The 24,189-nt window shown below is 56.6% G+C and overlaps 1 protein-coding gene across 1 annotated transcript; it reads left to right on the top strand.

The window, feature by feature from the left end:
- Window positions 1-624: 624 nt before the first annotated feature.
- Window positions 625-23,587, top strand: CARD14 (caspase recruitment domain family member 14). Its single transcript, XM_028112878.2, has 20 exons — window positions 625-835; window positions 2,046-2,183; window positions 3,309-3,634; window positions 6,907-7,074; window positions 7,986-8,105; window positions 8,648-8,773; window positions 9,014-9,163; window positions 10,168-10,284; window positions 10,764-10,906; window positions 11,052-11,146; window positions 12,758-12,818; window positions 13,064-13,256; window positions 16,764-16,890; window positions 17,164-17,401; window positions 18,291-18,354; window positions 19,078-19,192; window positions 19,759-19,932; window positions 21,685-21,806; window positions 22,705-22,820; window positions 23,380-23,587. Exons 1-20 carry the CDS (start codon window positions 625-627, stop codon window positions 23,585-23,587), a joined length of 3,012 nt encoding a protein of 1,003 aa, XP_027968679.2.
- Window positions 23,588-24,189: the final 602 nt, after the last annotated feature.

The raw sequence follows: 24,189 nt of genomic DNA, 5'->3' as shown, positions 1-24,189 counted from the left end.
ATGCACAGCTGTGCTTTGTACATATAAGGGTAAGAATTTTTGCTCAAGAACCGATTTTCGACCCCTTGGGGGCTACGTCACCCCAGTTGAGGATGCATGTTCTGGATCTCTGGATCAAGCTTGTAAATCAGCTCCCCCGGGGCCAAGGGCAGTTTCCTGTGCTTTTTTTTTTTTTTTTAAAGATTTTATTTATTTATTTGAGAGAGAGAGAGAGAGAATGAGAGAGAGAACATGAGGGGGGTAGGGTCAGAGGGCAGAGGGAGAACAGACTCCCCGCCGAGCAGGGAGCCCCATGCGGGGCCCGATCCCAGGACCCCAGGATCATGACCCGAGCCGAAGGCAATCGCCCAACCAACTGAGCCACCCAGGTGCCCCTTTCCCGTGCTTTAAAGGCAAATTCAGTGTCCTCGCTCTTCTCCGGAGAGAGGAATTGATTTGAAATCAACGGTAAGGATGGATAATCAGCGCCCCTGCCCAGGCCATCGGACACCATCCTGTCCAGATGGTCGTTTTCCTCCGCGCCCGTGACCTGGGCCAAGGGGGTTGGGCTGGAAAGGCCTCCGCGGGCCTGGAACCAGCCGTCCACGGCCGCCCTCTCCTTCCAGCGCTCCGGGGCGCCCGGCCATGGCGGCGCTGAGCCGCACAGAGTCCACACTGACAGTGCTGGACGAGGACTCGCTGTGGGAGCTGCTGGAGAACCACCGCCACAGGATCGTGCGCAGCATCTGCCCCAGCCGCCTCACCCCCTACCTGCGCCAGGCCAAGGTGCTGGACCAGCTGGACGAGGAGGAGGTGCTCCACAGCCCCAGGTTCACCAACACCGTCATGAGAGTCGGTGAGGACCCCCGGCCCCATGCCGCCGGCTCCAGCAGGCCCCCTCTTTGCCACGCCAGCTCCACACAGGCCGTGCCGCGAAGCCCGGGGCCAGGCAGGGAGCGCAGGACTTTAATGACCTGGGGGCGTGGGGACACTCTAGTGCCTTCCCGGGGCTGCCCTAACAGATGCCCACAAACCGGGTGGCTTAGACCGGCAGAGACGTATTCGCCCGTAGTTTGGGATTCAGGTGTGGGCAGGGCTGCACTCCCCGGAAGGCTGTAAGGGGCACATCCTTCCCTGTGTCTTCCTGGTGACCCCAGGCGGCCCTCGGCTTGTGGCCACACCCCTCCAGTGTCCGCCTCTGTCCTCGAGTGGTCTTCTCTGTCTGCTCTTCTGTCTCTTACGAGTGCACTTGTCATTGGATTCAGTGGGTTCAGGGCCCCCCTGGATAATCCAGGATGATCTCATCTTGAGATCCTTACCGTAATTCCATCCGCAAAGACCGTTGTTCCGGATAAGCTGCCATTGACAGGTTCCAGGTGGAGGTACCTTGGGGGGCCACAATTCAACCCACTCCAGATGTCTTTGGAGCCGACTCTGACAGTGTGACTAGCTATGTTTAGTCACTGAAAACCAGGGAAGCTAATAGCTTCACGCTGTCAGATTGTTAGGAGATCGGATGAGACAGTTTGTAAGATACTCATCTCCAAGCCGGGGCCAGAGGAAGCAGGCAGTAAGTGGTTGCTATTAACATGATTCTGTTTCCGCCTGTTCCTTATGAACCTCAGATATAGGAGAAAGGAATCCAAGCCACTAAGTCAGGCTGAGAGCCATGGGATTGGGGTGGCGGGCTCCCTGGGACTCGGGCCCTGGGGCATTGCCCTTTGCGTCTTTCATCCCATAAGCTTTGTACACAGTGTCTGTACGTGTCCACCAACACACCTGGGGGGTCTTGAGAGCAAAGGTCATCTTCCTTAGTCTTGTATGGCCAGCTCTTAGCACTTGGGTTATAGTAGTCGCTCAAGGAAGATCAGCCCGGCCCTTCTGGAGACCAGCAGCATTAAAGGACCCACGAGGGCAGTGAGGGCACCTGCCCCCGGGGATTCTGGAAAACTGCTTTCACCTCCTGATTCCTAGATGTGTGAGGATTTCCTCCACCCCCCCCACACGTGTATCCCAGGGCAAGCCCACCCAGAGCCTTGTGAGCTGACACGGTTTTCTCCCCCAAGGGCACTTGCTGGATCTGCTGAAGACACGAGGGAAGAACGGAGCCATTGCCTTCCTGGAGAGCCTGAAGTTCCACAACCCTGACATCTACACCCAGGTCACGGGGCTGCAGCCCAAGGTGGACTTTGACAACTTCAGTGGTGAGGGCTGGGTCTTGGGGCCGGTGCTTTCTTCAGAGCCTCTGGGTCCTAGTGCCTGCATGCTCTTCCAGATGCTTCTCCTGAACCGCCCCCCCAGCCCTCTGGGGGTGAGGAGACCCCCACTAATCATGTGCAGGTGATAGAAGAAGGAACCCGTGGCCTCTGGTTCTAAAAGAAAAGATCTTGGGGCGCCTGGGTGGCTCAGTGTGTTAAGCGTCTGCCTTTAGCTCAGGTCCTGATCCCAGGGTCCTGGGATCGAGTCCCGCATCGGGCTCCCTGCTCAGGGGGGAGTCTGCTTCTCCCTCTCCTGCCTGCTCTCTCTCTCAAATAAAATAAATGAAATCTTAAAAAAAAAAAGAAAGAAAAGAAAAGATCTGTCCCTAACTATGCAGTACTAACAGGAGACTCCTCTTGGGGCACAGAATCTACATTTGAGAGGTGTAGGGAGAGGGCATGTATGTCCTTTCCCTAGAAACGCTCCTGAGGTGGCCCTAGCCTTGGCTTACATGGAAGGGGCAACCGGGTCCTGGGGCGGCTTCTGCTGGGAGAGGCCCCTGCCGGAAGGGAGGAGGAGAGGAGCGGGCAGCCTTCCGCACCTTTGCTCAGCCAGAGAAGGAGAGATCTAGCCGACCTGATGGGAAATAAGGCCATTTTCATTAATTGAGTGATTTTAGGCTTCCTTGGAGGAGCTGTGGAAAGATTTTGGTCTACAAAGGGCAGGACCAACATCACTCAAAACTGGATGAGAAAACTTTTCCGCCTGTTTGGCGTCATAGTCCATGGTTATGTTAGCTAGAGTGCTCCTGTATGGACTCATGTTCCTTGTTATGTTTCTCTTAGGATGATGTGGAGATGAGCTGGTATTGAACACACCTCAGCTAATGAGGGGGAGCTGGGTCTGCACAGCAGGGTCCCACAGGGAGGCTGCGGGGGGGTAATCCTGGTTGCAAAATCACCAGTCATGCTATTTATATAACCAAATATTGAGTCTGGTTGAGCCCAGAAGTTTTTAAGGAGACCCACAGATTAGGGGGTTCCTGCTTGAGAGTCTGAGCAGAGGAAGCAAAGCCCCTGGGGGACAAGGAGGGAGGGCAAGGTGGCTCACCCGCCCCCCCTCCTCCGCAGGGCTCATGGAGACTTCCAAGCTGACCGAGTGCCTGGCCGGGGCCATCAGCAGCCTGCAGGAGGAGCTGAGCCAGGAGAAGGGACAGAAGGAAGCCTTGCTACGGCGCTGTCAGCAGCTGCAGGAGCGCCTGGGCCAGGCCGAGGCCCGTGCCCAGAGCCTGGGCCAGATGGAGGCCGACCACCACCGCATGAAGCGCGAGGTCAGTGCCCACTTCCACGAGGTGCTGAAGCTCAAGGACGAGATGCTCAATCTGTCCCTACACTACAGCAACGCGCTGCAGGAGAGGGAGCTGGCCACCACGCGCTGCCGCAGCCTGCAGGAGGAGGTACGAGGGATGGCCCCCCAGGCCCCCGCCCGGGGCCCCTCCGGTGCTGGCCTCTGCGGCCATGAGCCGCCCTGCCTGGAATCCCCTGAGGACTGGCTGGCCCGGGAGGTGCCCTCAGTGGGTGGGGAGGCCCGCCCTGGGCCCCACCACCTTGGACACACCTGGGATCCCCCTTGCTCCGGCGATGTCGGTAACCTGGGGCCCATGGGCCTCTGCCTGCCCCTCCTGTATCGTTCTCAGAGGGGCCTGGGTCTGTGCAGTAGGCCAGAGTGTCATCAGTGAGGCCCTCAGACCCCCAAAACACCTTTACTCATTTTTCTGCTGGGAGCCACTATCTTCTGATTGATTTGTAGCAGTTCTTTAAATACTGAGGACATTCATTTCCTATCATCTTGGCATCTGTTGGTTGCCTTTAACTGTGGCTTGGTGTGTTTGTTTTTAGTTTTTACATCTTAACTATATTTAGAAATCATTTCAAATTTATAAAAAAATACAAATAAAAATATCGTCAAGCCTTAAGCTGCACGAACCCACTTAAAGCCAGATTTTTTTCCATAAATGCAGCACTGTAAATGTAATTTTTCTTCCTTATGATTCTCTTAAGGACCTTCTCTTTGCCCTAGCTCGCTTTACGGTTAAGAATACAGTGTATAATGCATATAACACACGGAATGTGTTAATCGGCTATTCATGGGATCAGTGAGGCTTCCAGCTAACAGAAGGCTCTTAGGAGTTAAGTCTCGGGAGGGAGGTTCAGAAAGTTATACGTGGGTTTTCTTTTCTTTTCTCTTTCTTTCTTTCTTTCTTTCTTTCTTTCTTTCTTTCTTTCTTTCTTTCTTTCTTTCTTCCTTCCTTCCTTCCTTCCTTCCTTCCTTCCTTCCTTCCTTCCTTCCTTCCTTCCTTCCTTCCTTCCTTTCTTTCTTTCCTTTCTTTTTTGAGAGGCAGAGAGAGGATGGGGAAAGGTAGCGGGAGAGAGAGAATCTCAAGCAGGCTCCATGCCAGGCATGAAGCCTGATATGGGGCTCAATCCTACAACCCTGAGATCATGACCAGAGCTGAAATCAAGAGTCGGAAGCTTAACCGACTGAGCCACCCAGGTGCCCCACAGCATGGATGTTTTTTAAGAATAGAAGGCCCCCCTCTTTTCTGTAATAGACCGCTCCCTGTTTTGGGTTTGTCTCACGTCTCCTCGTAAGGAGATGGGGGGTTATGCCTTTTTGGCAGGACCCTGCGCAGACAGGGACCCTGGGCCTGGTTCCAGTGGCCCCACCATGGCGCCAGGCCCAGCGCCCCTTGCAGGGGATGTTAGTATCGCTCACCTGGCTCAGGTGCTGCCTGCTTCCTCTGCTTTCATCCCTGTTCCTGAGAAGCAGACTGGGGGTGGGCAGTTCTGGAACTAGCAAACACCCTGCGGCTCGTGGACGTTGCCCCCCTAGACAGCCTCACTGGAGATTCTTGCCTGGACTCATCTTTACTCTGGTGGCTGCTAGATGAGGAGCCCCCATCTCCAGTGACCGCTCTGGTCCACCTGTTGGCCCTCAACATCCTGCCCATGACGGGGAGCCTTTAATCCCCCCAGCTCGTGCATCTGTTGTTGGCTCAGGCGCGTGGGTTCCCATTTCCAATGGTGTGTAACATATTACTGTCCTGAATGGGTTTGCACAGATTGTCTCAGATTTGGCCAGGGGGAGCCCCTTGAATCTCCTCTGTGTCCTGTGGCATGGCCCCTCATTTTCTGAGCACAGACTCCCTTGCTGGTATCGCAAGAGTTCCCGGGATCGTCCCGTCCCCGCCCTGCCCCAGCTCTGGGCTCAGCCATTTCCCTGAAGGGCCCTGGATTCTTGCAGAGACCAAGATCGGGGCGCTAAGGGTGCTCACTGCTCCTGGGATCTCTTTGCTCCTTGGCCCTTTCAGCAGACAAAACTAGGAAACGTGCACGTAAATATACACGTACACAGACACGTACAGATATGCATACGCACTTAGGCACGCAAGAATGCATGTCCACAGACATACTTGTATTTTAGAAACTGTGAGGTCACACCCACACCTCTAATTCCGGTCAATCCTCAGGGCGTGTCCTCGCCTCCCCCATTCCATCCTCGGGTGCCCCTTCTTCTGCGGTGAGAATCCTCCCACGCACACCAGCGCTCACTTGCTCAATCCTATAGGGCATGGAAAATACTTTCACAATAGCTGCGCCCAGTGAACAAAGCTGCTGAGCAGAGCTGAGGGTTTGCAGGTCATGAGCTGCTGTGGCTGCCCGGCTCTCAGTTCCTCTCCCTCCCATCACTGTGGCTACAGTGTTTGAAATATAATTAGGTTCATTTGCTTAGGTTTATTTTCAGTTTTAGGGCCCCCGCCATTCAGATCTCAATGATTTAATTTTACTTTTTGAATATATGGAGTATAACACATCTAACCGGGGTGACCCATAGCCGGAACTGTGTAATTGCTTATGGAAAATTTGCTATGGAAACGTTGGGAGGGAAAAAGTCCAAGTGGAAAGGTTCTTCCTTCTCCTCTTGACCTCAGAGTGAATGCTAACTCCACCCTGACATCCGGACTTCCTGGGTTGCCTCTTAGGGAAGGCCCCCCCACCCCGGGGCATCACACCTGCCTGGGGTGCGGTCCCAGGTCTGAGTTTCTCCTCGGGCACTATCCTGCAGGGTGGAGGCCACCAGGACCTGGCCAGGTAGCTTCCAGAGGACCACAGCCCTGGACATGCAACCCGCTGGGGCGGGGAGGCACATATTTGCATGCGGATTGCAAGTGCGTCTGCATAGACCAGGCATCTCTGCTCCCCATCTGACCTGATTTCCCCTTTCTTCTCACTTACTGATTTTCACGAATCCCGATTCCCTTTATGCAATGTACTTAGCAGATTATGGAAAGGCAGGGAAGCCAGGGTGCGTGCTGAAGGACTAGCTCACTGGCCACTCACCACCCACCAGTTGCTGGGGTCCCGGAGTTTCGAGAGAGGGTCCGAGAGCTGATTTCCCGGGCTCCTTCCTCTGTTCCCTGGGCCCCACCCCATAGATTTAATGGCTTGCCTCATCTAAAAAATAAAGCTAGAAATGCCTTTCTCCTCCCCAGGAACTGGAACTATTTACTAGGTAGAGCTCTTTAATGGATTTTGAAATCTCGGGGGGGGGGCCCCTCTAAGGATGAAAAGCATCCTTCTGGAGGAGAAAGGTGAGGGACGCAGGGGCCCCTGGGCTAGTGGAGAACCAGCCCTGACTCGGCCCTTCCTCTCCGCCTCCTCCTGGCAGCTGTACCTGATGAAGCAAGAGATGCAGCGCCACAGGATGTCTTCCTCCTGTGAGCGGGAACTGCGCGAGCGGTCCCTGCAGATGACCGGCGGCCTGGAGCCCGGGGACAAGGAGCTGAGCCGCCTGAAGGAGGAGAATGAGAAACTCCGGTCGCTGACCTTCAGCCTGGTGGGTTCGGCTCCCGTCCCCAGCAGCTGCCTGGGGCTCCCGCAGGCTGGGCCGGGGGGCGGGGGGAGGTGGTTCTCACAGGTGGTCCGCAGAGGGGTGGCTGAGGACAGGGAGGCCATCCAGGGACACCCAACAGTTCCCTTCCTGCTCCTCGCCGGCCCCCAACGTGGCAGGATGGACAGCTATTGGACGTGCCGAGCAAGGCCCCCCTCAGCTCAGCAGCTGCTGCGGTGCTGATTTAGCGGGAATTCGGCTGATTATAAATGACGGGATTCAAGGTTGGTGGGGGGGGGCGGTGAATTTTCTGCCTGCAGAATATTCTGCCATCCCGCCCAGGCGCACTCTGGAAGGAAGCCGCAGAACGGCTGATGCCAACTTCTGGAATTATGCAAACTTCTGCCCCTCCTCGTCGATTCCTTTCAGTCAATAAAATGTCTATTTATAGAGCTGTTCCTCCCAATGAGTAGACATTCCCTGGGTGCAGGGCGGGCTGCCGCGGCCGGTCTCCCACCTGGATGGTGCCACCGTTCCGAAGCTCCTTCCTGAGCAGTGGGCCAGAGAGGGAATGGCCTGTCCCTTGGTGTGTCCTCCGCGGAGACTGTGCTGGTGGATTTGTGGACAGAGCGGCCTGACCCGGCCCGCAAGGGGGGATGGCCACCCCGAGAGACTTTCAGTTTCCTTTACTTTCTGTCCTCAAGCCCAGAGAAATAGAAGCGAAATGCACGTTTCCCATTTTGATTGTTGACCCTGCCTCTTCTCCTGCCTAGTGTGCAGGGATAAGCTTGAATCCATCCACACGCCCGGCCCCGAAATTTCCTGCTGCCTGTTCTCGGGGCAGAACGACGGGGCACTTCCCAGGGGCAGGCCTTTCAGGAGGTCGGGGTCCCCGGGCTGACCTCTCTTTGCCCCAGGCGGAGAAGGACATCCTGGAGCAGAACCTGGACGAGGCCCTGGAGAGCAAGCAGGAGCTGGTGGACCGCATCCACTCTCTGAGGGAGCGGGCTGTGGCCGCCGAGAGGCAGCGCAAGCAGGTGACCCCGGCGGGGCAGCACGGGCGGGGAAGACAGGCTCTCACAAATGCTCATCCCCCGTGGGAGCTTGATGGAGCACGGACTCACAGCCCACGGCTAGCGGTCCCGTCTGGTTTGTGGGTGGTCAGAAAAGGACCAGACACATGAGCAACAAAACTCCGGGTGCTTTCCAGTGGGGGGTGGTGGTGGTGAGGTTTATTTAGTCGTTACGACAGGCAATATGGGAGGATTGGGAGGAAGGGGGCGGGGGGAGAATGAGGCAGCGTGGAGGGAGATTATTTACGTCTTTTGGGACATGGAATGAACAAAACGTGGTTGTACCTGCAACATCCACGTGTGTTCTGATAACTGAAAGCAAATATAATCAGCATAGCAACTCCGCAGACACACCTTGAAATTTAGCACCTAAGAAATGAGCAGGAGGTCACCGGTCTCACCTCCCGAACCAACCCCTCTGTCCCCGAGGCCCCCCCTGCCCCGCCCCATCCTCCGCCGACCCCCAGCACTGCTGGCCTGCACGGGCTATGTTTGTCCCCGGCCAGTACTGGGAAGAGAAGGAGCAGACCCTGCTCCAGTTCCAGAGGACAAAGGTAGACTGTGACCTCTACAAGGAGAAGGTGAACGCCCTGCAGAGCGAACTGCTGCAGCTACAGAAGGAGCGCGACCAGGTACCTTGGCGGGGAAGGGCCCCAGGGCCCGGGCGGAGCGGTGGCAGAATGTGTCGCCTGGCCGAGGCTCCTCGAGAAGCCTTTGGGGTTTGACCCTGGGCTGGCTGGGGTCACGCGGCTCCCTGCACCCCCCCCCCCCATGGCAGCTGGTTCCAGATTCCCGTCTCTCTCTCCCCCTGCTGCCCCCTACTGACACGCTCCCCCTGAGCCATCCTCCCTCCTTTCCTGTCTGGCTCCCAGGCCTACTCCGCCCGGGACGCAGCCCAGATGGAGATTTCTCAGAAGCTGACAGAGAAGGATGCCCTCCGCAGGAAAGTGTTTGAGCTGACAGACCAGGTCTGTGAACTGCGCCAACAGCTCCGCAGGCCAAAGGCCGAGTCCCTGCAGGGGGTGAGTGCTTCCCTCCCACCCCGCAGGGAGGCTGGCGGCTGTGTGCGCGCGTGGGGCGGGTCCCAGGCCATGTGCCGCCCGGCCGGGACACCGGATCCAGCCGTATCTGCCGCACGCTGGCTCTCGTGGGTGAACCTTGTTGCCAAATCATTGAAGTCAAGTTGAGTCTATGTCTGTATCTTCTTTGATGGTAATCGTATGCAAGTCATGGAAGAGGTAGCCGGGTGGAAGGTTCTGGCACCTGTAGCGTATGGTGTTCGATGAAGAAAGAAAGCATATGAAATTGGGCCAGGCAGCCACCCGCTTTTGTAGATGATGCATTCCTGAGATGTTTGCAAGTCCGATGTCCAAGAGCCGACTTCCATGCATGAAGGGAACTATGTTCCCAAAGAGCTAAAATGATTAGAGAACCTCCAATTATGGTCTGTCAGCATCTCCAGCTCCAGGCACCCGGTGGGTGGGTGAGACCCTTCAGAGGCACCAGGGACCTCGGTGAGGCCTAGGCAGACCCTCTTCTTCCTAGGCGGAGCCCCCAGCCCTTCCTCCTTCAACCTCCTCACATCTACCATGTTCCAAAAATATATATATACGTATTAAAAAAAGGTAGACCGCAAGATGCCAACTGTCCTGTCCCTGAGTGTGGAGGATGGGAGAATTTTGCTTTCTTCTCTATAGTCAGTTCTGTTTGCCCCCAGTATTCTATATGGAGTTAGGAATATGATACATGTGGTATGTGTCACTCGTGTCACCGGTAAGGAACAACATATAATCTCTAAAAGAGATGAAATAGCATTCACCAGGCTGGTTACTTTCTGTCTCCTTGGGGGTCGGCTCCTGCGGTGCTGGGGGTCCCATGCTCCGAGGAGGGGACATGATGAGGGGAGGTTGCCCGGAGGGTGGAGGCGGGAGGTGGAGACAGGAGGGAGGGGACTTGCTGGAAACCCCCAAGAGCATCCAAGAGGAAACGTGCCTGAACTGAGCAGCCCGGGGCCCGTCTTTGGCAGCCTAAGCAGGAAGCCGGCGCCAGGGAGCCCTGTCCGAAGGGAAAGCAGCCGCTGGTGCGCATGTTCGCCCTCTGCCCGCGGGATGACAGCGACTCCAGCTGCCCCGGCCCCCCTGAGGTACGGCGGGGGCCTCCTCCCCTCCTGGGCCAAGCCGGTGCACCCTCACCTGGCGGGACAGACGGGGCCTGGTGCACGCAGGTGCTGAAGACGTCCTCGTGACGCGGACGCAGGCCTGTGTTCAGATCCGTGCAGCACACCTGCCCCGCTGCGCACGTGACCCTCACCAGCCGGGCACTGGGCCTCTCTGGGCCTCAGTGGCTTCGTATGTGAAGTGGGACCATACTACCCACCGTGTAGATTTATCCGGCCGCACTGAGCGACGTGAGATATGGAAAGCAGCTAGTAGGGTTCCTGGCACACAGTAGGCGCTCAGCTAGCGTGACCTTGCTCTGTGCTATGTCCTTCTCACCGGCTCTGCCCCGACAGCTGGGGACCATGGTTTATTATGGTTTTCCCCTCATGCCGTGGAGCCGTGGGGAGGTGTCGAGTGGGGTCCCATGGGAGCCTGTGCCCACCTCTGCCCTGTCCCCCTCCAGTCTCAGCTCTGCTCTGACCTGAACGCCACATCCAACCGTGAGCTGGTGGACAGCTTCCGCTCCAGCAGCCCCGTGCCTCCCAGTCCACAGTCCCTGTATAAGCGGGCCACAGAGGACTTCCGGGAAGACCCCTGGTCTCTCGGGTAACGACTGGCAATGGGGTTCAGGTGGCGCGGGCCCTGGCAGCTCACTGGGACATGGGCTGAGGGCGGCGCAGGTGCAGGGGCTCTGGGTCTGAGCAGGAAGCAAGTGAGGCAGCCCGAGCGGTCTTCCTCCCATGCTTTCCAGTGGCTTCCCAGAAATCCTGCAGGTGAACCGGGGACCCTCCCCGGGGGCGAAGGCAGGTGACGCAGACCTGGATTATGAGACTGTAGACGGGGCAGGTGAGTGCACCCCACCTGGGCCTCTGCAGCCACCCCCCTCCCCTGAGCTGGGCTGGCTGAGCAGCAGGAGAAGTGAGAACAGGGGTCTTCAGGGAGGCAGATGAGACAACCCAGTACCTCTCCAGGGCTTGGGCTGGGGAGGCGAGCCTCACCGCTGCCCCGCCCCGGGCCTCTGGGGAATCCTGACTACCTGGGCCTTCAAGCCCATGCCCTGTTTACTGGGCGTCCTTTCTGTCTCTCACCTTGGAGCCAAGGGAGTTGTGTTCATCTTCCCGTCCAGCTCAGCATTACTGCTCAGATAGCTCCGGACACACGTGTTCTCTCTAACCCTCCCTGGTCTGATGGTGACATCAGAAGGCAGCAGGCTTTAGTCCCCGCCCCTGGAAAAAGCACCTGCTGGGGACATCTCTCCCCCCGGGTGTGGCACGTGAGACCTTCCCACATCTCCTGTGGCTTATTCCTCATGTTTGTGACTTGGCTTGTCTCCTCTCCTTCCCAACCATGGGCCCCACACAAACAGCCTCCTCACCTTTTCCACCCTGCACACCTGTCTCCAGCCGTGAGCCTCGGGCGCAGCGGGTGCTTAGCACCCCGTCTGGAATTCACCCCAGTGGCCACCAGGGGGCGCACAAACCTTGAGCTGTTCAGAACATTCACCCCTCTAGAGCAGGTGGGGTCCGAGGCTCCTAGTGGGTCACTTGACTAGAAACCTTGCTCCCTGCGAGACGGGGTTAACCGAGAGGGTCCCCCCAGGGCATATCCATCCTGGATGTGATGCTCTTTGTTTCCTTTTTTTTTTTTTTAAAGATTTTATTTATTTGACAGAGAGAGACGCAGCGAGAGAGGGAACCCAAGCAGGGGCAGCGGGAGAGGGAGAAGCAGGCTTCCCGCTGAGCAGGGAGCCCGACACGGGGCTCGATCCCAGGACCCCGGGACCACAACCCGAGCCGAAGGCAGACGCCTAACGACTGAGCCACCCAGGCGCCCCCACTTTGTTTCCTTCTGCCACAATTCTGTATAACGTCCTAGTTTCATACACTTTTAGCGGAATTGACCTCAAGTACATCAGGAGTATACTATTTTCATTTGACTCTGAATGTAATCATGAACGGAGTTTTGCCTGTGAGCTCGGCAAAAATAGCAGGCAACCGTTGACCCAGGCAGAAATGCGGCCCAGGGTTATGCCACATTTGATTTTTTTTTAAGTTTTTATTTTAATCACCCAGTGCTCATCACAACAAGTATACTCCTTAATCCCCATCACCTGTTTCACCCACCCACCCCCACCTAGATTTGATTTTGAATGAAGCCAGACATCCAAACTCCAGCTGCCCTATCCTGTAAAATGTTGGCAAGTCGTTCAGCTATCATGTAAGGACACACTATAGGTCAGACCCCACTCCTGTTTTGGGGAAGATGACCTCAAGATTCTAAGAAGTGAGGAAGGGAAGAGGCAGGGAGTTTCAGCCTCAGCAGGAGACAGACCAGCAGGGGGTGCTGCCCAAGGCTGGGGTGGGGGGACGAGTTTGCCCGAGTAAGCAAAGCTCCGTCGGGAGGGGTGAGCCCCGGGGGCTGGCCTGGCCTGTGGCTGAGCCCTCCACTTCCGTTCAGACGTTCCTGAGTGTGAGAGCAGCCTGCAGCCCTGCACCGGGGGCCTCACCCTCTCATCCAGGTGAGCGGTGGGAGGGGCCGGGGCCAGCAGGTGGCAGGACAGAGTGAGGGCTGTGTCCCATCACTATTGGGAGGTGACAGCCCCCCTGAGGATGAAGTCATGGTTAGGGTGTGTGTGTGTGTGTGTGTGTGTGTGTGTGTGTGTGTGTGTGTGTGAATTCCAGAATGCTGGGGCCAGCGGGATCAGGGCCTGGCCTGACCTCCTGCTCTGGTGGCTCGTGGGCTCTGTCACCTCCCCTCCTGCAGCAGCGTCCCAGTGAGGAGGAGGCTGGCCCGCAAGATCCTGAGCCAGGTCACCGTGCTGGCCTTCCAGGGGGATGCGTTGCTGGAGCAGATCAGCATCATTGGTGGCAACCTCACGGGCATCTTCATTCACCGGGTCACCCCTGGCTCGGCGGCGGACGAGATGGCCTTGCGCCCGGGCACCCAGATCATGATGGTGAGTGTGGCCCCCGCCCCACAAGCCCCCGCCCCAGGACCTGCTCCAGGTGGGGTCCAACTTGACAAGGGCGTGTTGTCAGGAGAGCCCAGGCTCCCTCTCGGGCTGAGGTTACACTCACTTAAAGGCTACGTTCCAGTTGACTCCCATGGGAGCCCCGCCCCATCTGGATCCCTGACATTCGTGAACTCAGGTGGGTGAGCCCGCGAGCTCAGGAGAGGACCACCTGCCATCCGAGAAGGCTTCTGGCTGCAGCGGTGCTGACCCGGGACGTTTGGATAAAGGCCATAGCCCTGTTCTTTCACTGTGCTGATCACGTTGTGTGTATGTAGTAAAACACACAGCCATCACATACAATTCACCATCTCGTTGGGGGCATCTTTAAAACCTTTTTTATTGCAAAATATTCGTTAAACTGCAAAACCCATAAATATACCGCTTGACTAATTGTTATCAAGTGAGTATGTGGGCGGGGAGGTGACTTTGATGTGGCCTGGAAGCAGAAAACAGTCACCCTGTTCCTGAGGCTGGTTCCCCCAGGAGGAGCCTGGGGTGAGCTTGGGGTGAGGTGGGGGCACGTTGCGGCAGAGGCGAGGGCTGAGAAGCATGGGCAGGCACCGCCTTTGCTCTGGAGCCCTGGGCCCGCCGGCTTCTCCCTCACCATTAACAGGCTACGTTGTGGTTAAAGCAACTTTTATGATGTTTGGGGAGACCGTCCTGATATCTTAATGTATTTTATTATTATTTATTTACTTTTGAGTTTTTAATTCCCGTTAGTCAACATACAGTGTTATGTTAGTCTCAAGTGTACAATATAGTAACTCAACGCTTCGGTAATCACCCGCCGCTCTTCCCAACTCCTGAATCCCCCTCACCTGTTTCCCCCGTCTCCCCACCACCTCCCCTCTGTAACCATCAGTGTGTTCTCTAGAGTTAAGAGTTGGTTTGTCTCTCTTTTTTCCCCTTTGCTCATTTCTTTTGTTTCTTAAATTCTACATATGAGTGAGATCATATGATAATTGTCTTTCTCTGACTTACTTATTTCACTCAGCATAATACCTTCCAGTTGCATCCATGTCGTTGCAAATGGCAAGATTTCATTCTTTTTGACGACTGAGTAATATCCCATTGTGTGTATATACCACAGCTTCTTTTTTTTTCCCTAAGATTTTATTTATTTATTTGACAGAGAGAGAGACAGCGAGAGAGGGAACACAAGCAGGGGGAGTGGGAGAGGGAGAAGCAGGCCTCCCCGCGGAGCAGGTAGCCCGACGCAGGGCTCGATCCCAGGACCCTGGGATCATGACCTGAGCCGGAGGCAGACACCTAACGACTGAGCCACCCAGGCGCCCCAACCACAGCTTCTTTATCCATTCATCCGTCGATGGACATCTGGGCTCCTTCCATAGTTTGGCTATTGTGGACATTGCTGCTATGAACATTGGGGTGCAGGTGCCCCTTCAAATAAGTATGTTTGTATCCTTTGGGTAAATATCCAGTAGTGCAATTGCTGGATCATGGGGTAGCTCCATTTTTAACTTTTTGAGGAAACTCCATACTGTTTTCCAGAGTGGCTGCACCAGCTTGCATTCCCACCAACAGTGTGGGAGGGTTCCCCTTTCTCCGCATCCCCGCCAACATCTGTTGTTTCTTGCGTTGTTGATTTTAGCTATTCTGACAGGGGTGAGGCCGTATCTCATTGTGGTTTTCATTTGCATTTCCCTGAGGATGAGTGATGTTGAGCATCTTTTCATGTGTCTGTTGGCCATCTGGATGTCTTCTGTGGAGAAATATCTACTCATGTCTTCTGCCCATTTTTTTTTCTTCTGCCTATTTTTAACTGGATTATTTGTTTTTTGGGTGTTGAGTTTTATAAGTTCTTTATATATTTTGGATACTAACCCTTTATTGGATATGTCATTTGCAAATATCTTCTCTCATTCCATAGGTTGGCTTTTAGTTTTGTTGATTGTTTCTTTCACTGTGCAGAAGCTTTTTATTTTTATGTCTTTTGAGTCTCTCGTCTCTGGCTACGCATCTAGTAAGTTGCTGGGGCCGAGGTCAAAGAAGTTACTGCCTGTGTTCTCCTCTAGGATTTTTATGGTCTCAGGTCTCACATTTAGGTCTTTCATCCACTTTGATTTTGTTTTTCTGTATGGTGTAAGAAACTGGTCCGGTTTCATTCTTTTGCACATAGCAAAAAGCTCCCCAATTTTCCCAACGCCATTTATGGAAGAGACTGTCTTTTTTTCATTGGATATTCTTTCCTGCTTTGTCGAAGATTAGTTGACCATAGGGTTGAGGGTCCATTTCTGGGCTCTCTCTTCTGTTGCATTGATCTATGTGTCTGTTTTTGTGCCAGTACCATAGTGTCTCGATGACCACAGCTTTGTAATAAAACTTGAAGTCTGGAATTGTGATGCCTCCAGGTTTGCTTTTCTTTTTCAAGTTTGCTTTGACTATTTGTCTTTTGTTTTATATAAATTTTAGGATTGTTTGTTCTAGTTCTGTGAAAAATGCTGGTGGTATTTTGAATGGGGATTGCATTAAATGTGTAGTTTGCTCTGGATAGTAGAGACATTTTAACAATATTTGTTCTTCCAACCCATGCGCTTGGAATGTCCTTCCATATTTTTGTGTCATCTTCGATATTTTTCATCAGTGTTTTATAGTTTTCAGAGAACACATATTTTTCCCTCTTTGGTCAGGTTTATTCCTAGGTATCTTATTATTTTTGGTGCTATTGTAAATGGGATTGTTCCCTTGATTTCTCGTTCTGCTGCTTCATTATTGGTGTATTGAAATGCAATGGATTTTTGTATGTTGATTTTGGATCCTGTGACATTATTGAGTTCATAGATCGGTTCTAGCAGTTTCCTGGTGGAGTCTTCCAGTTTTTCTATATAGGGTATCATGTCATCTGCAAATAATGAAAGTTTTAGTCCTTCCTTAACAATCTGGATGTCTTTTATTTCTTTTTTGTTGTCTGATTGTGGTAGTAGCTAGAATATTTTTTTCATGATAAAAATATATACTCTTCTAAACTTAAAACCACCCAGGGTTGAGCGAATGAGTGGGGTGGACTGCGAGAGCCCTGTGCTCGTGGGCTTTCACCACCAGGGCAACAAAGGGGGGGGTAGGGATGCCGCCCAATGTCCTGCAGGGCCTGGGTCCAGCCCCACAGCACAGAACAATGGCCTCACATGTCAATAGTCCCAAGCTGAGAACCCCTGACCTGAAATGCTCTAGAGTGGAATCTATCTTGAAGAGTGGAAACTTGGCCCTCAGCGGTAATCTTGGCACACCGCGTGTTGGGGAAGGGTGGGTGCTTGATTCTCGGCATGGGAATGAGTGTAGTTGGAGGAGGCCGCTTCAAGATGTCCTGAAGCAGGGCCGGTGGCAAGGGCTCTGGTGGGTGTGTGTGGATGGCTGGGAAGGGTGAGCGGGTCCTACTGTAGAGTCCAGAATCCAGGTCAAAAGAGGCCGACGCTGGTGATTTGCCCTCAGGTGGATTATGAGGCAACAGAGCCCTTGTTCAAGGCCACCTTGGAGGACACGACCCTGGAGCAAGCTGTCGGACTTCTCCAGAGGGTCAACGGCTTCTGCTGCCTGTCTGTGAAGGTCAACATGGAGGGTACACACTCCCGCACCCCGCCCACTCCATGAGGCCACCACCTGAGACCTGAGCCCCTGGGTGTGCGAAGCCAGCCCTCTCATGCACCCCGGAACCAGACTGTGCCCTAAGTGCAGAGGGCCGCAGGGCAGCTGGGGATCTCCCTCTTGCCCATTGGCTCCAGCACCAGAATGGCTCCCAAGACTCTGGGGGAGGCTCCTTCCTTCTTTCCTGCTTTCATATTCCAGAACCTTCCCTGAGTGGGATCATGGCCCCGGGCTTATCTTTGATCAGGTTATAAGAAGTTGGTCCAGGACCTGGAGGCCCAAGTGGCTACCTCAGGGGATTCCTTCTACATCCGGGTGAACCTGGCCATGGAGGCACGGGCGGAGGGGGAGCTGCGGGTGCAATGCAGTGACGTTCTGCACATCAGCGACACCATGTTCCAGGGTCGCAGCTGCTGGCACGCCCACCGCTTGGGCCCCTACAGCACGAAGGGCGTCGAGCACGGCACCATCCCCAACTACGCCCGGTGAGCAGCGGTAGTGCGCTCCAACACCTCCCCAGGTTGGGCCAGGGGTGCGGCCAGGGGTGCGGCCAGGGGGGGCCTGGCTGGCTTCCTGTGAATGACCCCTCCTGCCCAAGAGGAGAGGGTGGGCATGATGAGACACCCCAAAGTGGAATCCCCAGTGTGCCACCTGCAATGTCACCACTTAGATGGGGTTTCTTTGTGGAAAGGGATGACCCTTGGTCCTAGACAATTCTAGAGCATTCAGGACCAGCGTGACATTTGGGGCTAGCTCACTCAGTCACGGGGAGCCATCCTGGGCACTGTAGGACGGTGAGCGGCATCCACCCACTGGACACCAGGAGTCCCTCTGCCCCCCAAGACAATTAAAATGTCTCAGGACATTGCCCAGTGTCTCCTGTGGGTTGGGTGACCACCATCCTGGTGTGTCCAGGACTATTTTGGTTAAAGCTGGGGAAGTCCCGTGTCCTGGGGAGCCCCTCAGGCCTGGGCCAACTGGGACCATGGGCCGCCCTCCCTGGGAGCACCATCAGCCCTGCTGAGAACTGTGTTCTAGAACAACCGTGGTAGACAAAGCAGGGCATCTTGCCCCGAAGCCTCATCGCTCTCAGTGACGCCAGGCTGGCTGTCGAGATTCTAGAGCGTGGCCCAGACCCAGGTTCCCATGGAGTCACCTGGGTCCCAACTCAGAACAATTCCATTGGCAGTTGCAGGGGGCAGGCTGAGGCTTTGCAGTTTTCCAAAAGCCCCAGGGGACTGTAATGCCCCCCCCCCCCAGGGTGGAGACAGCTGCCTGGGGCTGCAGGGGTGGGTTCGGGGGTTGCTGGGCAGGGGCCTGCTTCTTCTTTGAGTCCTCCTTGCCCCTGGGTCAGGGCCGGTCTCCTTTGCACAGGGCTCAGCAGCTGCTCATCGCCCTCATCCAGGACATGGCTCAGCAAAGCACCATCGCCCGCAAGGTGAGGTGGTGAGACCTGCCAACCCGGATCCCGGACACAGGGCCCTGCTGCGGTGGGTCCTGCCTCTCTGTCCTGGCCTTCCTCCTCCTGGCTCACATCATCTGGGGTGGGTCCCGCCTGGAGGGTCCTGGCCCCATCTGGGGTGGGCTGGAAGTGGGGCAGGTGCTGGCCTGGGGGCCCAGGGACAGGGCCCATAGGCTGCTGACCCCATGGATGTGACCTGGTGTATCTCTCCCCAGTGGTCCCTCCAGGCCTTCACCTGGGCCTGCACACCACACCCAGCCTGCAAGCTCCTCTGTGTGCGCAGATACATCACATAGGCTGTCTCTGTCCCCCTCCCAGGTCATCCCGTTTGCCTGTCCATCTGCACCCCATCCTAGAACCTCTGATGTCCCGACATAGAACATTCAGCTGTCCCCCAGCAGGATGTTAGGGCAGCTTCCCTGGATTGGGGCAGGTCTAGGCTGTGGGGGCCCCTAGTCTTCCCTCCTGCTTTATGCAGCCTGCCCTCACTTTGGACGCCACACTCAGGAGTGCCCTGCTCGGGGGCTCTGCCTGAGGACCCTGTCCTGCCTCCCTTCGGCTCCCACCCTCTGGCATGGGGCCTGAGCCTCCTGGCTGTTCAGTGGGCACAGCCTGGTGGTCCAGGGACCAGCTTGGATTTTGCAATGGGCTAGGGTCCTGTCGGCTTGGACACCTGCTCGTCCCTCTTCCCTCCTCCAGCAGTCATCCAGGGGACCCCAGAAGCTGGTCCGCATCGTCAGCGTGGACAGAACCAAGGCCAGCCCTCTGCGCTCATCCTTCGATGGGGCCCTGTGGGAGCCCAGCAAGCTGGAAGGTGAGGCGGGTAGCACAGGCTGAGGGGGCTCTTGATCGCCACTGTGTGACGTGTGTGGGTGTGAGGTCACGACAGAGGTCAGCGTGGCACGCACCCCTATCAGGTCAAACCCTCATTGAAGACAGTGGGAGTGGATTGAGCGTGAGGTGAATTGTTTTGAGTTAATTTTCTTCTTTTTGGCAAGTGTTTTGGGTGCATGATATGACTGTTGAAAACAGAAGTACAATCTAGAAGAGCAGGGACCAGGAGGGAGGGAGGCCTGGTGCTGTGGGTCCAGCGAGGGCGAGGACCCTGGGGCCTGTGGTCTTGCAGCGTGCTGGAAAGGACGAGAACTGCTTTTCTCTACCCGCACTGTGGGCCCGTGGAGCTGAGCCCCGAGAGACGCAGAGCCACCTCATCAACGGGTGCAAAGAACCACCAGCCACAGGGTGTGCGACACACGTGTCCCTGGTGCAGGCTGAGCCTGTGTTACTGCCCCAAACACACACAGTCTGTGCTGTGGCCCGAGAGGCTGGTGGACTGCCCAGCTTGGCGCCCGGCCCGCTCACACCTCCTCTCCCCCACAGAGTCCTACACTGCGTGCTTCTGGGCTGAGAGCTGCTTCACTCTGGTGCCCTACACCCTGGTGCACCCCCACAGGCCCAGCCAGCCCCGGCCAGTGATCTTTGTGCCCAGGGTGGTAGGGAAGATCCTGAGCGAGAAGCTGTGCCTCCTCCAAGGGTTCAAGAAATGCCCAGCAGGTACGCCATCACCTGGGAGCCCCACCTGCCTGCCGGGTGGCAGGGCAAGGCCTTGGCAGAATGCTTGCCTTCGCTCGGAAGAGCAGTGTGGAGGTCACCGTGCGAGTGTCCTGGGCCGCGTGCAACAGCAGAGGTCTATTGCCCCGTGTTGATGGAGTCCAGAAGGCTGGGATCCAGGTGTCTCTGTGCTGCCCCCGCCCCCCGCCCAGAGGCTCTCAGGGGGAGTCACTCCTTTCCTCTTCTGGCTTCCAGTGGTGCTGATGGTCCTGGGGGTCCTTGGCTTGTGGCTGCGTCACTTCTGTCTCTGCCTCCTTGTCACCTGGCCTCCTCCCGTCTCTCTGTGTCTTCACACGGTCTTCTTATAAGGAACCAGTCATGGATTCAGGGTCCATCTTACTCTAGTGCGACCTCATCTTCACTAACCACATCCGCCAAGACCCTATTTCCAAATACGGTCACATTCCCAGGTTCCAGACGGTCACGTATCCTGGGGGGATGCTATTCAATCCAGTGCGGTTACTGCTGGCAGATAGGTTTGTACTCAGGTGGGACAGGACCCCCAAATGGCTCTGTCCACCTGCTCACCCCCAGAGCTGCTTGGTGGAGAGTCACGGAGAGGAGCGGGCCATCTGGAATCCTGGATCCCGGGGGACAGGGGCTGAGTGTCTGCACAGCAGGAGAGGTGGTTCCAAGGTTGGCGAGCAGGAGAGCAGCTTTGTGGGTCTTCATTCATCAGCTCGTCAATGGCTACGGGAAGCCTTGGGTTACCACCGGAGGGGGAATAGGGCTCTGTCCGGACCCCCCTGGGGTTCACAGAGGGCACAGGGGTGAGCGAGTCTGGCTCCTCTAGCAGGCACCTCCCGTATGCCAGGTTCCCGGCAGGGAGCTGGAGAGGGGCAGCCTCCTGGAGACAGACAGGCTGCTGGGCGTTGGCTCCACAAGTGGCCCAGCGAGGGAGACAGATGCTTTGGAGAAGACGGGGGGTGCAGCTGGGCTCTGACGGGCAGGCAGGAGCTGGTGGGGCCACAGGCCGGGCAAAGGTGCTGTGTGCTGCGGCCCCAGGGGCCAGAGGGGGGCCAGAGGCGCTGCAGGTGCAGCACGCCGGGGAGGAAAGGCCTCGGAGGGAGCTGTCTGTGAGCTGGAGTCCCCGTGATGGGGGCGGGGGTGGGGGGAGGTCTGACGGAGGAGAACGCGCACTCAGAACAGAGGCGATTCAGGAAGAAAAGCACAAGCGGAGTGTGTTTTGACAGGTTTATTCAGTGCAAGGGTTCTCAACCTTGGCCCTGACAGTCGGGTGGGGCTGCCTCCCCCCGTGTGGGGGCATCCTGGGAACTGCAGGACGTTGAGCAGCACCCCGGCCTCCACCCAGTAGACACAGCATGCCCCCCCCAGTGGTGACAGCCACAAATGTCTCCAGACATCGCCAAGTGTCCCCTGGGGGTGTAGCTGCGCCCAGCTGGGAAGCGCCTATGTGTGGGCTCTAAGGCATTTCTAGGTGTGAGAAGCTGGATGTGTGCACTTGCACTTTTGGAGCTTGGGCGGGGGTGATGGGGAGGGCCTCGTTTATCTGCATCGTTGAGTGTGCGGGGCACAGACTCCTCTTGAGTGCTAAGAGCAGGGTCAGCTTTATAAAGAGGACATCCTGGGAGGCACGTCCCCCAGAACTGGTGGGGGACCATGGGGGGCACGTTCAGCATAGAGCTCCCTCAGGACCTCACGGAGTGTGATGTCCCTGTCCACTGTCACCTTCAGAGTACTTGAGCCAGGAGGAATATGATGCCTCCAGCCAGAGAGGGGACATCATCCAGGAGGGGGAGGCATCTGGTGGCCGCTACTGGGTGACCCGCCGGGCTGTCGAGTCCCTCATGGAAAAGGTAAGGGGGGGCACCCGGGTGGCTCCGTCGGTTAAGCGTCTGCCTTCGGCTCAGGTCATGATCCTGGGGTCCTGGGATCGAGCCCCGCATGGGGCTCCCTGCTCAGCGGGGAGCCTGCTTCTCCCTCTGCCCCTCCCCCCAACTCACGCTCTCTGTCTCTCAGTCCTGCTCTCTCTCTCTGTCAAATAAAATCTTTAAAAAAAGAAAAGGTAAGGGGCGGGTGGGGGCTGCTCTGGGGGCTTGGGGACCATCTCCAGAGGACCTTGAGATCTGGGGGACCCTGGTCGCCAACCTGCAAGCCGGGGCCCCCTGGTGCTGGTGCTCAGCTCGTCTCTGGCTCTGCGTTCAGAGGGAGGAGGGCAGAAAGACCCAGCCCCGTCTCTGCCATCTGGGCTCCGTGGGACTCTGGGCCAGCCCCTTAACATCCCTGAGCCCGGTTCCTCGACACAGGAAATGCTGAATAATATTTGTTAAATAACGAGTAAATGGAGATAACACCCCGTGACTTGAGGCTCACACAAATACGTGAAAGGCAGCTTACGGTGAACCATGCAGTTTCATGTGGACCTAAGAGGGCCAGGCCCAGCTGTGCACCAGAAGCAGACGCCCCCTTCCCAACAGTCCCCTCGCCCCTCCCCCCCCGCAGAGGCTGATGGAGCCTTCCGAGCCCCTGGGTTCCAGCCCCTCTCAAAGGCTCCCTCAACCCCGATGGCTCTCCGTTCCTAGATTTTCCAGATGACAAACCAAAGGGACAGACTCTTGATTGTAGAACAAGTGCCCCCGGCCACCACAGAACATCCCTGGCTGCTCTTCCCACCGCCCCTCCTGGGTGTGGTCCCCCTCTGTCGTCTCCGAGGCCGAGGACCTTGACCCATCCATCTCCCACGTTCCCCTCCAGAACACCCACGCCCTCCTGGACATCCAGCTGGACAGCATCTGTGCCCTGCACAGGATGGAGATCTTCCCCATCATCATCCACATCCCCATCAACGAGAGGGCAGCAAAGAAACTCAAGTAGGTGTGCCCCCGAGGGCCAGCGGTGGGGTCTACACCTGGCACCACTTGCCTCCGGGGCATGGGGCGGGGGGCCGTCTCCAGGAACTCACCCTGCGCCAGCGCCTGGAAACGTGGCAGGGCAGTTCCCCCACAGCTTCTGGGACAAGGGACCTGCTGCCCTCCCCCAGGCAACAGCCTGGGGGACGGCGAGGTGAGACCTGGAGCCTGCCTTGACTTGACTAAGGGCACGTGCTCACTGGGGTACACGCAGCTGACAGCCCACTCGTGCTAGGTGAGGACAGGGGCTGAAAACCATTACTTGGTTTACGGTTGGGGACAAACCCAGACATCCTGTTGCCCCCTTATAACGTGTCAGCCGAGCTTGTAAACCAGAGCCCGCCCCCCACCCCCACCGTGCCAGTCATCTGGGGCCTGACTCGTGTGTCCTCTACGAGGCACTTGGGCCCCTCGAAGCGGGGGTCTGTACGCTGTCCCCTGGACTCCGAGCTGGGCTCTGCTCCGGGCAGCCAGCATGCGGCTCTCCCTAAGCGTGTCCCACCGTGTCTGGCCTGTGCAGGAAGGCCCTGCAGCGGCACGGCACATCCGAGGAGCAGCTCCTGGAGGCGGGCAGGCAGGAGGAGGCTGAGCTGGACAAAGCACCCTGTCTATACAGCAGCCTGGCCCCCGAAGGCTGGGGTGACCTGGAAGCACTGCTCGGCTGTGTGCGCTGCGCCATCGGAGACGAGCAGAAGAAGATCGTGTGGACAGAGCAGAGCCCCCGCTGACGGCCCCACAGTCCCCTCCAGGGCCTGTGGGGACCTCTGAGTCCCTGTGATTTGAGCTCAGAGCCTCGCGGGCACAGCCTTGGGGGTGCTCACCACATAAGCCCAGCTCTCCGAGCCTCTGCTCCCCTCACTGGGGTCCAACCTTGAACTCCACTCTGTGCAGGTCACAGGTGGGCATTCGAACCATCCGCCCACCTTTCTGTGCAAGCCATCTCCCCCTCCTCAAAGGCTTGGCTGCCAGGGTCTGAACCAGAGGCCTTGAAAACACATCTGTGGTTTGGCATCTCCTGCACCCTCCCTCCCACAGCGGGAGGCCCCAGATGTCTCCAGAAAACCAACTGTCTGACCCAATTCTTCCCTTTTGCATTTCAATGTGCCAAAGGGCTCGTTCCAAAGCCACCGAGGCAGCAGGCTGGTAGCCCTGGTGCCCCCTAAAGTCACTGCCATCCCCGCCCAGAGTGAAGGCACAGACCCCCTTGTAAGGTAAGCCTGGCTAGCTTTCTCAGCTTCTGATGGCTGACACCTGCTTCAGTGACTCAAGTTTGGAAAGTCGTGTGTACAAACTGGGAAATATGGTTTCCCAACAAAGGAAACAGTATTTT

The sequence above is a fragment of the Eumetopias jubatus genome, unplaced genomic scaffold (assembly GCF_037043125.1).
Source record: "Eumetopias jubatus isolate StellerSeaLion01/CBP00866 unplaced genomic scaffold, mEumJub1_p1.0 scaffold_10, whole genome shotgun sequence".
In the NCBI taxonomy this organism is placed as follows: domain Eukaryota; kingdom Metazoa; phylum Chordata; class Mammalia; order Carnivora; family Otariidae; genus Eumetopias; species Eumetopias jubatus.
Note: the sequence above shows the minus strand (reverse complement) of the source record. Positions and strands in the feature narration are given on the sequence as shown.